The 17,799-nt window shown below is 32.9% G+C and overlaps 1 protein-coding gene across 3 annotated transcripts in view; it reads right to left on the bottom strand.

The window, feature by feature from the left end:
- Positions 1-17,799, bottom strand: part of LOC140445721 (glutamyl aminopeptidase-like) — an 80,861-nt gene that overhangs the window by 42,827 nt on the left and 20,235 nt on the right. For all 3 annotated transcript variants that reach the window (XM_072538001.1, XM_072538002.1, XM_072538000.1), the window contains 2 exons: positions 14,528-14,699; positions 14,312-14,465 (listed from right to left, as the gene is read on the bottom strand). In XM_072538001.1, coding sequence (XP_072394102.1) covers positions 14,312-14,465; positions 14,528-14,699 — 326 coding nt within the window. The remainder of the gene's footprint in view (positions 1-14,311; positions 14,466-14,527; positions 14,700-17,799) is intronic.

Below are 17,799 nucleotides of genomic sequence, written 5' to 3'. Positions count from 1 at the left end.
TACCATATGTCTGTGTGAAATGTGGAGGGCAGCACAGTACAAACAGCTGTAAAAAGAACAAGAACACACCAGCTACATGTGCTTTATGTGGAGAAGATCACCCAACTAACTATAAAGGATGCGAATATTATTGTAATTTAAATAGAAATAAAAATATAGCACAAACTACATATAATCATCACCAAAATATGTCGCAAGCACGTAACAGAAACTTTATACCCAATACAGTAAGACCAAATGTAATCTATGCTAATGCAGCGAGTAATAGACAACCTCCTGCTGCTCCTTCAGATAACCAAGATTCAAACACTATCCTTATGAAGTTTTTAGAAGAATTCAAAGCCATGTTTAATCAAATTTTGCAACAAAACAGCATGGTAATAAACATGCTAAGTAAACTCATATGCAAATAAAATTCTTTCTACGAATAGCTGAATGGAACGCCAATGGCCCGCTGAATTATAAGGACGAGGTGATAATATTTCTACAACAAAATTTTATAGATATATTATTAATAAGTGAGACACATTTTACAGACAAATCGTATTTTAAAATACATCATTATCTAACGTACCATACTAACCACCCGACAAGACTGCCCATGGAGGTACAGCAATCTTGGTCAAACAATCAATTAAACATTTCATGATGGAAAGTTATATAACAGACTGTATCCAAGCTACAGTAATTAAAGTGTGCTCATTACCTTACGAAATAACAATAGCAGCAGTATATTGCCCTCCAAAGCACAATATTGAAAAAACCGATTTCGGATCCTTCTTTAATACTCTAGGTCCAAAATTTATTGCAGCTGGTGACTTTAATAGTAAACACACTTACTGGGGATCAAGATTAATAACAACAAAGGGGAGAGAGCTCTATAGCTTAATGCAAGAAAATAAATACTCATATTTATCAACAGGAACACCAACGTACTGGCCAACGAACCCCAAAAAACCAGACCTCTTAGATTTTTGCATGATAAAAGGAATATCTAACACCTTTATGGACATAGTTCCAAGTTATGATCTATCTTCAGATCATTCACCAATCATTCAACAAACAACCTACTCCAAAACTGCATGGACCTAGAACAGATTGGAACCTTTACAGAAAAGTACTGGATGAGAACATTAAACTAAATGTAAGACTAAGAAGCCCTTCAGAAATAGAAGCAGCTACAAACACCCTTATGACATTATTGCAAAACGCTGCAAAAATAGCGACACCGAACGATGCAGATAAAAGTAAAATCGCGAATAGAATAAATATTCCACTAGAAATTAAAAGGCTCATTGCTGAAGAGAGAAAAGCAAGAGCCAAATGGCAACATAGTCGTAACCCAGTGGATAAAACGATTTACAATCGCTTAACCAAAAAATTAACAACACAACTAAAAATTGCAAGAGAAGAGTCAGTTAAAAAATATGTAACACAACTTAATAGATACGACCATTCAATATGGAAACCAATCAAATCAGCCTTAAAACCTCAAACAATATCGTCACCAATAAGAAAAACCACAGACACACAGAACCAATGGGCAAGAAGCGATAAAGAAAAATCAGAATTATTTGCTGAATATTTAGTAACAGTATTCCAACCTCACAACAATGAAGAAGATCAAGAAATTATTAATTATTTAAACTCAGAACAACAGTCAGTAAATCCAATAAAATTAATAACACCCCAGTAATGTCACCGAATAACCCATAAAATCAATTGCGCATTAGAAGAAAAGGAATATTGCCCAATGGTATCACTAGATGTACGTCAAGCTTTTAATAAGGTTTGACATAAAGGACTTCTTTACAAAATTAAACAAATATTACCACTATTCTTTCGAATACTTACATCATACTTGGAAAACCGACAGTTTAGAATAAAATTAAATGGAGAAATATCCAAAATGCATCCCATTCAGGCGGGAATTCCACAGAGCAGCGTCCTGGGACCTTTATTATATATATTATATACGTCTGATCTACCAACTTCACATAACGTAACAATTGGCACATTTTCAGATGACACAGTAGCACTTACAAGTCACAAACACATTAACATAGCGACACAACAACTCCAACACTATTTGTATGAGCTTGAAAACTGGCTAAAACAATGGAAAATAAAAATAAATGAAAACAAGTCAACCCACGTAACTTTCACTTTACGACGAGAAACACCACCACCAATATATATTAACAATGAGGAAATACCCAGAACTAAAACAACCAAATACCTAGGGCTACACCTGGACCAAACCCTGTGTTGGAAAGAACCCATCACCAAAAAAAGAAAACAAATACAACTAAGACAAAAAGAAATCAATTGGTTAATTGGAAAAAACTCCAAGCTGTCAATAAATAATAAAATTTTAATTTATAAAACAGTTATCAAACCAATATGGACATAGAGCCGTGGGGTTGTAGTAGTAAATCTAATATTGCTATTATGGAAAGATGCCAATCAAAAATCTTAAGAGCAATTATTGATGCACCCTGGTACGTAACCAACCAAAGAATCTATGAGGATCTCAATATCTCAACAGTGAAAGGAGTATACCAGCAAAAGAAATTACAATACATTCAAAAAGTGAACACACACTCCAATCCAATAATTTCCGCAATACCTCAACATCTAGTTATCAGAAGACTAAAGCGACGTTGGTCAACAGACCAGTAACATGGACCCGTGATTCTCTCACTGGAGGGGACCACGTCACGCCAGAACCAAGGGATAGGACCTAAACTCATCACATTAACTTATAGAATACATTGTTTTATTCTGATTGTTAATTTATTAGTTATAATAAAAAAAATTTCTAACTACAAAATACGCAATATTTTCAACCTAGGTCGAAAATATGTATTATAGATGGGTGACTTTTGAAGAGAAAGGTCGATTTTATACCCACAAGGAAACTTGTTTTAATTGATGGAATATGATGCCAATATACTATGTTTAAAAGTTTACTGAAACTTTTCCATGGCAATTGACTTGCCGTACGTCAAATCTATATATCCCGAAACGCAACGCTATCTAAATTTGTTTATGGATATTTTAAACTAACTTTTACAAGACAAAAGGAAAATTAAATTGTGCATTTTGAAACTACTTGACTTCATCTCATATTTTTTGTTTTATTTTACAGTCCAATTAGAAGACTTCCTCTCTGAATAAACTTTTTTGGTCAAAGTGAACAATTACTGCAGCGTTTTACGTGCAGTAGCCAGTAGTTCCTCAGGGATCAATATTAGGGCCTATTCTGCTTTTACTATACGTATCTGATTTAACGTGTGAATGACAGTCAAAATCGGTTTCATATGCCAACGATTTAAAGTTATATTACTGTCCAGATATCGTTAATACTTTTCAGGGTGACCTTAACCATCTCTTAGAATGGAGCATGAAATGGACTATTCCAATAAATACACGTAAGTGTTGTGTCGTTCAATGTGGATATAATAATCCATATAGAGTTCCTCTGAAATCGGTACAGGAAGTTAATGATCTTGATGTTACGGTCAACCAAACATTAAGTTGATCTACTAATCTACTCAAACAGCAAATATAGTTAGTAAAGCGAACTCTGCTTAATACTTTATATCAAAAGCTTTTCATAGAATGTCTCCAGACTTGTTTTTGAAACTCTACAAAAGTTATGTCAGACCTCACCTTGAATTTGCAGTGCCAGTTTGCAAAGGGACATTAATTTATTAGAAGGAGTAAAACAAAGAGTTACTAACCTACCTTTTAATTATGATTAAATTATGAAACCCAATTAAGAAAGCTCAAGCTATTCTCATTAACCCATAGACGAGAAAGTGGCGATTTATATCTACTTATAGAATTCTTAAGGCGGATTTTTGGGATACATCAAAGTTTTTTAATATCAACGAATATGCTAGATTAAGAGGTTATAACTATATATTAAAAAAGGGGTCTTTTAAAACTACTGCAAGACAACTATAACATCTACCTTGTGTCATTATAATTTTACAATTTACTATGATTGTTATAGTCCAGTCGTCAGAGAGTTCATCCCTAAAAATCATACGAACAAGCTAAATTTTGCAGAGAATATTAATTTTGGAACCCCAAAAAAAGATGCAAAAAAGTTTAACCACTTTTACCCCCGGGCTTCCCCCTTAAAAAACCCCTCGCAGGGGGGGTAAAAACATGAAAAAATTGTTTTACCAAGAATCTGTACACCGTAGAAAAAAATGTTTCAAATAAAAAATGTAGCTGAGATAATTTTAAATGGACGTAGTTATGCAGAAAGCTACCAACCCCCAAAAGTAGAGTTTTGAGTAAATCGATATTATTCGTTTTTTTAACAGTAAATTAATAGTATATATTACATCTTAATTAAAAAATTTAATTTTTTATTTTCATCTGGCAAAATATCTCATTTTTAACAAAGTGAAAGTAAAAGAAAAGTATTTTCTTCAATATTTTGAAAAATACAGCAATTTTTTTTTTGGGGGTTGGTTGCTTTATGCATTATTATGTATTATTAAGAAAAAATACAATTCGGAAGATCTATACAAAAGAAAAATCATTTATTGAAAAAAAAAATCTATTAAACATCTTCAAGTTCAAAATCAAGACTAGCTATGTTATACCCATCGATATATTCCTCAATGTTGTCATTTCCTTGTATTTTTTTGTAGAAATCTTGGCAGTCTGATGGGATAAGGTGCATCATCTCGTTCAGATTTGTAAGTTTTTTTGCAGCAATCATCTTACCATTGTGTGCTGAATAGTCAGCAAGAATGGTTCATCTTTTTTTAACATAATCGATCTTATTTTTAGCCAGTTTATTTTTTGTCCGTCGATGCTTGTTTTTCTGTTGACGATTTTTTTTTTCAATCATATTGACACTGAAAAAATCACAGTAGTTCATTTCCGTTACCACAAAAGGTTTTTTTTTCGGAATTGTTTCATTACCTTTACATATTCGGAGGGCAAATACAATCTTTGCTGGTTTTTTAATGCCGACTCAATTTGAGCAAAATCTGAGTCATTGGGTAAAAAACTGTGGCCTGAACATAAAAATTTTAAAGTAATATCAGTCAAAGTAGATGATTCATGTAAGATAGCTTTTAACATAAGAGTTAACTTAATATTCCGGTTTTGACTGCGGCATGAATCACTCCAGAGAATTAGATGTTGAACGCTCAAGAGGTAGAAACACCTACCTCTTGAGCCCCTCTTCAAGAGGTAGAAATACCTACCTCTTGAGCCCCTCTTCATGCAACGCCTTCAGCCCAAACGTAACAGAATCCCTGATCTTGCTTTCCGTTATGAATACCACAGTTGTATAGCCAGAGCTGCCTTTTATAAAATACAATGGTTGTCGGTATGCTTGGTAAAGGTAATGTTTTCTCTAAATCGAATGTAAAGCATTCGTATTTTTCATTTTCCTTAGCCAACTGAAAGTCATGTCTTCTTAAATATTGAGCATTTTCTGCGTCTTTCAGGTGATTGGTATAATTGTTTTGGAAGATTTCTTTTTTTTTCCGGGTCTATTTCATTATCAATTTGTATCTTCAACTTATCACACGTATTACAGGTATCTTTTTTGAGTGTCTTGAATTTCAAATTAAATCGTTGGTAAAATATTTTTTATAGGATGGCATGCTTACAGGTTTTTCGGTTTCTTGGCTATACAGCTCATACATTTTCTGTAATTTCATTTCCGCGGGCAAAAATTCAGCGCTTGTTTGTTCTCTACGATAGTGAGATTTATATTTTGGAATTTTCTAAATTTGTTCAATTACCTCCTGAATTTTGGCTTCTGGAAGTTTATTTTGCCCTTCTTGTTTAATACCTATTTGGTCAGTTAAAAAAATTTCACCTTTAAATTTCTTTAGGGCGGTATTAACTGTAAATGTTGTGATGTTAAACGTTTTAATATACATTTTACAGTATACCACTTTGTCTTGTATTTTATAGATCCTTGAAAATTTTCTTTTTTCTGGATTTCTACCATAAAGTCGTTTTTTCTGAAGCTGCTGTACTCCCGCTACGATAAAATTCACCTGGCAACCATATGAGCCCAATGACCAAAATCTTTCAAACTCTAACTTTAGTATCTCGACAGGTACATGTTCGGCACATTTTAAAGTGCAATTACAATCGTAATTTAAAAATTTTTTTGGTTTAATTTTTCTTACTTTATGGTTGTAATATTGTTCATTGCTATTCCTGTTCTTTTTCACTTCTGCCTGTTTTGATTGTCGAATTTCCGTTTTCTTCCTTTTTTTGGCCTTTCCTCGAAAACTTTATTTTCTAAGGTGGTTTCTGTTAAATCGCTATCAGCAACGACATGATCGTGTTATGAAAATGTTGGTTCATAATCTGAACTAGAAGAATAATCACTTAAAGCTTCGTAATTGGGGCCGCGAATAGAGTCATCATCATCCTCCGAACCACCTGGATGGTTTATTTCCAATCAACAATTTCAAATTTTTATTTACGAAGAAGGCAACCACCCCACTTGGTCGCATTATATCACGATTGATACCAGCCAAGTGGATTGGTATTTTTCTGCAAAAACCAAAATCTTACAAGGTTAAGAAAATGGGTTCGTTAATTCAATGACAGTTAATAATTTTAATTGGTAGGTTTCTGCAGTTTAAAATATTTGACATATAGATACATTTTATGTGCTTAGTACGAATTTAAGCCTACTGTGGGTTGGTAGTTTTCTGCATAACTACGTCCAAATGATAATGTTTAATAGATTTTTTGTGTAGAATAAACCGTTCTCTTAGAAACAACGTTTGAAGCGACGGTCGATTTTGCATGTCAGTTACCCGCGTGAAATCAATGTTCAGTAAAATTTGTATCGGCTGGACGGTAAAAATTCGATATCATTTGATCCAAATGTCCTATCCACAAAAATCAAGATGCATTTTAAAGGCAAAGAGTGCAGCTTTCGTATACGAAAAGTAAACTTTACTTTAAGTTTTACTTTTCCGAAAGTCAACTCAGTTTTTATATATGTGTTAAATAAATTAACGAGGTGCGATTTTCGCCATTTTTTTACGATTCTCGTGAGATCAATAAAATTAATCACTTTCATTGACCAGCTGTAGTAAACTTTTCATTTTTAGAGATCAATCTTTAAAATCCATGACATGAAATTTTAATTTTAAGTTGTGGTAACAAATATGAGGCATTTGAAATATGAATAAAAAACGTAGAATTTAATGATTTACATTACAAACGATCACACGTCACTGAAAATGCATTTAGGAAGACTGTTTTTATGGTAGATTATTGCAGTAGTTTTGTTCTTTTGAAAAACGTACTAGTGTAATTGAAAAAAAAAAGTTTTAAATGTGTTAGATCGTTTGTGGTGTGAAAGTTTAACTCCAACGTTTTTTAAGCATATTTCAAATGCCTCACATTTCATGCTATAGCTTTTAAAGGTTAGGGTCATAAAAAATGGCAAAAATCGCGCCACCTTTATTTATTTAACATCTGTATAAAATCTGAGTTTGTTTGCGGCAAAATACAAAAACTGCATACAAAAGCTAAATAACTTACCTTTAAAACAAATCTTGATTTTTGTCGATAGGACATTTGGATAAAAAAATATCGAATTTTACTATAGAGCTTATACAAATTTTATTGAACTTTTATTTCGCGCGCATAACTGACATACAAAATCGACGGTCGCTTCAAGCATTGTTTCCAAAAGAATGGTTCATTCTACACAAAAAATGCTTATAAACATTTTTGTTTAATATTATCTCAACTATATTTTTTAATTGAAACATTTTTTTCTACGCAGATTTTGTGTCTAAGAGTCTTTTGCGTTTTTACCCCTTCTGAGACGGGGGTTTTAGGGGGAAGCCCGGAGGTTAAAGTGGTAAACTTTTTTGGAGTCCCAAAATTAATATTCTTAGCAAAATTCAGATTGTTCGTATGATTTATAGAGATAAGTGGCATTTTCGTCCCTGACGACTGGAGTATTACGTAATTCAAAAGATTTTAAATCTATTTTGGTAGCTAGTTTCAACTACTTTAAAATGTTTTACTAATAATTTTCCAGTCGGACCATCATTAGTGAAATCTTCAATGTTTTAAAGATTTGTACTCATTTTGACTCCTGACAGAAAAGAATTTAGATAAACGAGACATCCGACTAATAGCAAATATGTACTACAATCAGAAAGCAGTAGTGAGAGTAGAGAATAATACCACTGAAGAAATCGAAATAAAGCGAGGTGTGAGACAAGGGTGTATACTGTCACCAACCCTGTTTAATCTCTATTCCGAAGACGTAATGAATAGAACACTCTCTGAGCAATCCGTAGGTATTAAAATAAATGGTGTTAGATTAAACAATCTGAGATTTGCCGACGACACCGTTCTGATCGCAGAAACACTTGAAGAGCTACAGACATTGGTGAATAAGATAGCAGACTACAGCGAAGAATATGGACTATCTTTGAACATAAGGAAAACTAAATTTATGGTAATATCGAAATCAACACAAAATGTCCAAAATTTATATTTACACAATGAAATTATCGACCGAGTTAGCAAATACAAATATTTAGGCACTTTTATAAATGAAGACAACGATAGCTCAGCAGAAATCAAAATAAGAATAGAAAAAGCCAGATCCATATTCACTAAAATGAAGAGAGTGTTCTGCGGAAGAGATTTGAGCCTTGAAATGAAACTTCGCCTGATGAGATGTTACGTACTTTCTGTGCTGTTCTACGGAATGGAGTCATGGACGTTGAAAAAGATTGATACCAAAAAATTAGAGGCATTTGAACTGTGGATGTATCGCAGAATCCTGAGAATATCATGGACCGAGAGAGTCACAAATGTCGAGGTCTTGAGAAGAATGAATAAAGAAAAGATAGTCATATTTACGATCAAAAAACGAAAACTGCAATACTTGGGACACATTACAAGAGGCGAAAGATATGAACTGCTTCGAATAATTATGCAAGGGAAAATAGCAGGAAAAAGGTCCATAGGAAGAAGACGAAACTCCTGGCTAAAGAATCTACGGGAATGGTATAGCTGTAGCAGCAACGAATTGTTTCGGTCAGCAGTTTCGAAAATACGTATAGCCCTGATGATCGCCAACCTTCGGAACGAAGATGGCACTTGAAGAAGAAGAAGACTCATTTTAACTAAAATATATAAGAAACTTTTTATAGGCAAAAGACTTTTTCACTTTTTATAATTATTAAAAAAATTTAAAGCAAAATCAACTGTATGTCTTCAATTAATTGTCATCAGTTATCACTCACATATCTTTTAGAATCTTCAAAAACCTGTAAATATAAGATTTTTTTAGCTATTTTTTTTTACAGGCCTATAATAGGGTGGATCGTGTACTTGCGGCTTACAAATAAATTATTATTAAACCAGTAGGTACTTGTTTCTTTAAGGTATGTAAAGGGGTAGTGAAGCGCAATACATGATGCCGTATCCTGGAGATGCCCACTCTGGAGATTGTGTAACCAACCCCAGTGGAAGGTGGGGTCAGGGGTGACGAAGAAGGGAGCCTTGGTCCTCCGCTAAATATTGGGTTGAGCGAAGGGCTAAAAGCCCTTCTCTGTAAAACTCAATTGTTGCGAATACAATGGCTAATGAAACAAATGGACGGATCTCACAACGACGAACTCAGCAAAGAAAAATGGACATGATTATGGATTTAAAATTTGGAACCTGGAATGTGCGAACCCTCTTAAAGGCAGGAGCTATGATAAGTATGGCAAAAGAAATTGAAAAATACGGGGTTGAAATATTGGCACTGCAAGAAATTAGATACAAGAGCCAGGGAGGAATTTGTAAAAATAAGCTCTCACTATACTACTTCGGAAATGAAATAAGCCAAGGCGAAAGAGGAGTAGGGTTTATAGTAACCAAAAGACTGCGAAAAGCCATTATCGCAGTTACTCCAATATCATATATAATTTGCACCATGAGACTCAAAGGTAAACTGCATAACGTGACAATGGTTAATGTATATGCACCGACGGACGATACTGATGAGGACGAGGTTGAAAGATTCTATGGGGAACTTCAGGAAGTATGTGATAAAATCCAAAGACACGATGCTGTTATAACATTAGGCAACTTTAATGCTAAGCTAAAGAAAGAAGAAACTTTCGTAAACATATTTTGGGAAACATAGTTTGCATAATGAAATCAGTCAAAATGAGCTTAGGGTTACACAATTTGAAACAGCAAATAATTATGTAGTTGTCAGCACTAACTTCCAGAGAAAAGATATCCATAAAGGAACATGGAAAATACCAGGAACCAATGAAGCCAATGAAATTGACCACATTCTTATCTCCAAAGATGAGCAACAGACATAACTAATGTCAGAACGTATCGGGGAACGAACTCTGACTCAGATCACTATCTTGTGGGGGAAAAATTGCGGTAGAAAATCGTGACATTGGTAAAAGGTAAAAATAGCCAAATTAAAAAATGGAATATTGAAGGGTTCAAAAGTCCAACAAAGACACAAGAATATCAAAATACTCCCCTAGTAAAACTTAACGAAATCAGAGAGGAAGATACTGCGGAGGAAGAATGGAGACAATTACAAACAATAATAACGGAATCTGTAGAGAAAACTGTCGGAAAAGCCAAAAGGCAAAGAAATGCGGAATGGTATGATGATGAATACAGAACTGCAGTAGAGTAAAAAAGGCAAGCTAGGCTTAACCAACTTTACAAAAACACAAGAAATAGCAGAGAAATTTATAACGAGAAGAGAATACAAGCGACTGGAATATGCAGAAGAAAAAAAAGAGAGGCTTTGAAAAATCAAGTACAAGAAACTTTAGAACATAAGAACAGACACGAGAGCAAAAAATTCTATAAAACAATAAAAGAAAGCACACAGTCATTTAGACCAAAATTGACAATATGCAAAGACAAGGACGGAGACCTAACAGAGAAACGAAAAATTATAATGAGATGGAAAGAATACTTTGAGAAAAACCTAAATGCAGACAATGGAAATAATCAAAATGAGACAATATATTTTACAGCGAAGCAGCACATTTAGAATACAAGTTATAAAGAAGCAATTCAAATAACGAAGAAACTAAAAAACAGTAAAGCGCCAGGAACGGACGGGGTTTTGACAGAATTGTTGAAATATGGAGGACCCAAACTCTGGAGAAGAATCCATTACCTGACAAAGTTGGTATGGACCAAGGAGCAAATGCCGGAAGAATGGACAGTAGATATTATACAACCAATATATAAAAAAAGGAGATAAGAGGGAATTCCAGAATTACAGACCAATTACATTGATAAGTGTAATATAGAAAATCCTTTCTGGCATTATCTACACTAGATTATCAGAATACTCCGAAAATATAATTGTTGATTATCAAAATGGATTCAGACCAAATAAAGCCACTACAGACAACATATGCATACTTAGAACAATACAACAGAAAGTTTATGAATACGAAATAGAACTATATAATATGTAAAGACTAAAGTGGTATAGACATGTAGCAAGAACTAGCGACAGCTGATGGATAAAGAGAATAACCGAATGGAGCCTCATAGGAAGGAAGAAAAGAGGACGACCCCGAAGATCCTGGAGGAACGAATTAGACGACGCCATGAGTAAGAGAGGCCTAAACGATGGAGAATGGGACAACAGAGAGAGATGGAAACGGTTGAGCGAGGGAAGGCAGTGAATACTGTAGAATCCCTGAATATATATATATAACTATATAATATGTATATAGACTTTAAACAAGCTTTTGATAGTGTAAAAAGAGACAAAATGCTGGAAGATCTCCGAAATCTAGGTATACCAAAAAAATATATCAGCCTCATAAAAATGACGTTGCAGGGTACAAAAGCCACAGTTAGAGTAGATGGAAAACCGTTTTCCCTGTTTGACATTAACATGCTGTTCAACCTAGTTCTTGAAGCCGTCATCAGAAAAACCAATGTAACCGGCTATATAAACACCAAAACAGTACAAATTACTACATATTGTTCTGAAGCTATTTTCTTGTGGCATTTTAAATTAATTACTATTTAAATGGAAATAAGCCACAATTAAAAGTTAAAATACGTTTATTGACGTTTCAATTTCCACTTCGGAAATCGTTCTCAAAATACAAACATTAGTAAATTAAACAATTTTTTTTTTGTTACTTAGTGAACAATTCTTCTAATAATTTAATTTTATCTTACTCATCTATATTGACAATTCAGACATACATTATTGCCATACAATATATTGCCAATATTGTTGAGTTGCGTTCCTGGGACGACTTTACTTATAAGATAGTTCATTCGATTACATGAAATCAACTTTAACTTGAGAATATCCATCAGAAAAGATCATAACATGTAATTCGTCTTTAAAAAGACAAATACATGCCATGATGACCGTAAAATTCTCCTGTTAGTGATTCCATCGTAAATTATGAGGGAAAAACCAGAAAAAAACCTCATAATACTATCCCGACATGGTAAGTATTTGATCGTGCATTTAGTTTACCTTCAATAAACACCAAATTCCAATTTTATATGTTTGTTATTTAAAAAACATAAATGATGTATTCTCTATATGTTACTGACTTACCAATACTGGTATTTTCCTTTTAATAACTTCCTCTTTTAATATGGGTAACCAGATCCTACTACATTATGCCAAGGAATTCGCGACACAATTGGTCTCATTTAGCATAATTAGAGCCGCTTCTTTGATTTTTCTCTTTTTACCATCCGTTTCTTTTAGGACTATATTTGAATTATTCCATTGAACCCTATGTTCATTATCCCATGCGTGTTTACATATTTGAGATCTATCAAATTCTCTTATTTAATATAGGATTGATGTTCACTTATTCTAACATTTAATGGCCTTGATGTTTCACCTAAATAAAACTGATCGCATTGTGTTTGTTGTTTTGAATGTTGTTGAAATGTTGAATTTATTTCCTATCCTTTTAAGCTTTTCCGATAATCCTTTTATGTATGATATTGTTATTTTCCTCGTATTATTCCTTGTATATGCTGTAGGATCTCGTTCTAAGTTGTTTTGTTCTATTCGATCGATTGTTGAAAATTCCTTATTTATAAACGATAAAGGATAATCATTTTTTAATAAAACAGATGTTTAACAAATGTTTTTCCTCCAAGAACGAATTTTCGTTAGTAATTTTGGCTCTATCTTATAAGGATTTAATGATTCCCTTTTTAATATTAATATTGTGACTTGATTATATATATTAATAAAATTACTACATATACAGACGATGTCGTCATTATTAGTAGAAGCAATACACGACTAATGGAAACGTTGAAGGAAATTGATCTTAAAGCAAAAAAAAAGAGGATTTAAAATAAACGAAACAAAAACTAAGTACATGACCATCAAAAGAACACCTGAGAATGAAAATAATATAGCAATAGACAACTATACTATTAAACATGTGGATGCCTTCACATATCTGGGCACAGAAATCAATCCGAAGAATTCCATAAGTAGCGAAATTAATGCACTTATTTCCAGTGGAAATTGTACATACTAGGCTAATAAAAGGTTGATGATATCGAAATTATTAGACAAAAGAACCAAAATGACTATCTACAGAACTTTGATTAGACCCGTAGTAACCTATGGTTGTGAAACCTGGGTAATAACGAAAAAAGAGGAAGCCCAACTCAGGACATTCGAGAGAAAGATACTGAGAAAAGTATATGGCCCGATGCAAGAGGAAGACGGAACATGGAGAATCAGGAAAAACGACGAAGTTAATGTACTGAATGAAGTGTATGACATTGTGAGATTTGTGAAAAGTCAAAGACTGTCATGGCTGGGACATGTTCAGCGATATGAAAACGACAAAGATGTTACAGAGGAAGGCGGAAAAAAGGAAGGCCTAGGACGAGACGGTTGGATGACGTGAAAGCAACCTGAAAACCATAAATATATGACAATGGAGAAGAAGGGCCCAAGAGAGATCTGAATGGAAGGACATAGCCAGACAGGCAAAGACTCATCCAGGGTTATGATGCCAAAAGAAGAAGAAAAAGACTTGTTTCTTTAAATGTTTTCATTAAATGAGATCTTGTTAAAAGTTTTTTTTTAAATAATATATTTTTAAAATAACTCCGTGCTAAACATAAATACGTCGAAATAATATCTTTCACCTGGTAATTATTTAAATTTTTTCTCGAATTATATTTCTCTCTAATTGACACAGTCTAAGCCATTAAAGAAAACTATATTCCTAAGTATATTTTTTTTTGTTAAAAATCAAGTTTACATTACCTTTACCATAGGATATATCATCAAATTTCTTAGAAGGGGGCCACAGATTAGAGGTTAAAGAGTGAGAATATGGATATCCATCTATGCTCAATATTAAAAATTGTTTTTCAACGATGAACTGCTTGTCCATTTCCAATTCTAAAAGTTCTGGAATCTAAAAGAAAAATACCAAATTACACTAATTTCACATCTAATCCTGGCTTAAATATACCGTACCTCATTTAAAATAAAATATTGAAAATAGGTGGCGAAACCTTCATTTAAGAAAGTAGTATCCCACCATTTTGTTGTTACGTAATTTCCAAACCACATATGAGATAATTCATGAGCTATTGTACCGAGAATTGTCTGTTTGTATAAGCTGTATGGGTATAGAAGGAACGGTTCACTGTAAACATAAAACAAGCCTTTAAAAGTGATACATTTATTTGAATAAATACTATTGTTAAGTTTCTGGTAAAAAAAGCATTCTTAAAATTAAATATGGTTTGTTTTTGTGTGGAATTTTTAAATTTTACATACTATTAAAACGTTTCATTATTTGTGCTCTGAATGAAATTAAATGCAGATTGAGAATCTGATGTATAGTCCATTGAAAATTACATTAAGATTGTTTTTTGAGAGGAAGCAATTTCATTTTTTTCATGTGTGATGTGGTTAGTATAAGCTAAAGTTCAAGTTTGTGGGGCCGCCTCCTTTGTTCCCCGGCCGCCATCCTGGAAAAGGGGGCAAAGTGTTTTCGAGCTGTATCTCGTAAATTAGCAACCCTGCAAACAATTTTATCAAACATTATTTGTAGCAAATTAAGTTGTCTACAACTTTATTTTATTACTTTTATTCATAAAATAAAAAATATAAGTTTTAAACAAAAATAAATTTTACATCAAAGTAATATTATACAGTGTTTTTCAAAGATTAACTTTCACTGCAAACTTGTTCAAGTTTATTAATTTCTTTGGAATTTACAGCGCTCAGAAGTTGACCAGGTGCTTGAATACTCGCCATCTGCCAATAGTTTTCCCACTGTATCTGGTTAACTGACAACCCTAGAGAAAATTTTATCTGACATTATATGTAAAAAATAAATTGTCTTTAACTTTTTTTTTTAATAAATTTTATCGTAAAATAAAAAATAAAAATTAATAACAAAAGTAACTAAAGATTTTTGAATTTTTTTTTCTGGTCATGTAACAATAAAAAGACATCAGAGCAATATTATAGAGTTTTTTAATGAATAATTTTCCCTTCAAATTTGTTTAATTGCATTAATTTCTCTTGGTTTTATAGCACTCTGAAGTTGAATGGGTTCTTGAATACTCTTGTAGCATTTTTATTATCTTTCATATGTACTTATTAAAATCACCTTGTATGTATTAAAACACCGAAGAATAGTTTCCATGTATTTATGTTGGAGCTATTGGCCATCCTGTTTTTCTTCTTGTCGTGTTAGTTCGATTTTCAACAAGTAGTTGAAAAGTCATTGTTGACTGTTATAGTCAACTTTGTTATTGTTTGATGCTATTTTGGTTATCTACCTTGTGGATAACCATAGCGAAGCTTTAAAGCTGGTTTTGTTGACCATCCGCCTTTGTCGAGCTGGAAACACCACTTTTTTCGCTCCCAGAAACTTCAACACTGGTCTGTTCCACGTTTTTGGTTAGGCTAGAGCCATTTTCATAGAAATCTGCCATTGGCCGTTGTTCTTAAGAGCCAACGAACTGTACCTGGTGCTGATTCATCAAGTCGAGTATCCAGTTTTATTTTTAATGTAATTATGCTGGTACCATAAGCAGTTATGACAAATAGTTTTTGGTTATGATTTTTATTTTTGTTTCATTCACTGAAGTCATGATGCACTGTTGCAATAACTAGAAAATGCTACTGTTGTTCCAACCTGAATTTTGTTTGCCCTGTTCCTGTTTGTCCAGTTTTCGCTCTTACGTGGGGGTATTGTAGCATTATCTTTCATATATACTTATTTAAATCACCTTGTACGTTTTAAAACATCGAAGAATATTTTCCATGTATTTCTATTTCCTATCGTACCAGTTAAAACACCGAAATATTATTTCATTCTTTTTGCGTTGCCGAGTTGACAATAAAAACATTTGAAATTTTGTTTATATATCACAGCTGCGTGTTTCCTTGGTATTTTCTTTGATCGTTAAGCCGCTTAATATTGCGCGTTAAATAAATATACCTGTTTATTCGTTTTGTTTATATGGAGTTGGGTGAATGATTATTAAAAATAATTACATCACTCTCGCTGGAGCCACTGTCAAAGGCAGTTGGTTTCAGGTTACTCCAAATTTTTTGTCAAATCTGTAATGGATTTTCGTTTTTCGTCTTTTATTATGTGAAAATGTGTATTATAGAAGCAGTGTGAAGTAGTTTTGTGCAGTTATAGAGTTTTGGAGGAGAGGTCATGGAGAGCAGACGACAGCGTGTGTAGTTTGACTGAATCGGCGAATTAGTAAAAAAAAGTAATTTTTGCGTCCCAGTGAACAGTTTCCATCCTCATTTTGTCTGTCCAAACACTCTAAAGTCATTCTAGGCTAATTCGCAGTGTGAGATGCAGTTTTTTCGTAGCAGTAAATCTCCAGTGAAGTCCAGTTCCAAACTCAGAAATTTAAAGTAAAAGTAACAGTTAGTGAAACCCAGGTAACTTTTTTTGTTTGAACTTTTAAAGTAAAAATAGACAGTTTTTCATTAATACTTGCTTTCATACAGGTTAAGAAATTGTAATAATTAAAATTGTAAATGATAGGGTGTGGCTAAGCTGTGATATTAATTATTCTCAGTTTTAAAATTTAGTTTTATTTTTTTTGACATTTGGTAAATACCTAATTATAATAGAGATTTTGTTTTTGTTTTTTTTAAGAAGGTTAACCCCTATGCATAGTTTCATTTAAAAAGCTATTTTTCATTTCTAATTTTTTCCGTTACAAATTGTCGCCTACAACTTACAATTAACAATTGTAAGTTTTGTAGTATCTTCAACTTCTATTTAGAGTTTGTAAACCGATAGAACATACTAAGTGTTTTTCTTTGTTATTTTGTATTTGTTTTTGTAACTATTCATATAGTATTTTTGTACTACTCACTTTTGTAACTATTTGTGGTGAGACAGCAATAAATATTTAATTTTTCCTAAACCAATTTGTTTATTCCTTAAAAAAAAAGTTTCTAACCCCTTTTTTATATTTTTTAGGATGGAAGAGCCTTTTCTATCATCCAGCAGGAAGATTCCTCAAATCGGCGTCCTTATTTTAAATAGCTTGAGAACCTTCTTGTGTTTCGTTTGTCTAGGATACTCATGTAGTTAACCTTTTTGTTTCATTTTTGGTAGATTCTCGTTCCAACCTTTGCTGGAGACGGTCGCATAAATTTGTTTTTCTAGTACAAAAATATCTATTATTATAGTAACCAGTTCTTATTGGAAACTATATCGTTAATTACTAATATTAATTATCAATGTTCTAAAAACG

Source organism: Diabrotica undecimpunctata, chromosome 7 (assembly GCF_040954645.1).
Source record: "Diabrotica undecimpunctata isolate CICGRU chromosome 7, icDiaUnde3, whole genome shotgun sequence".
NCBI classification, from domain to species: Eukaryota; Metazoa; Arthropoda; class Insecta; order Coleoptera; family Chrysomelidae; genus Diabrotica; species Diabrotica undecimpunctata.
The sequence above is the reverse complement of the archived record's forward strand: the minus strand, read 5'-3'. Positions and strand labels throughout refer to the sequence as shown.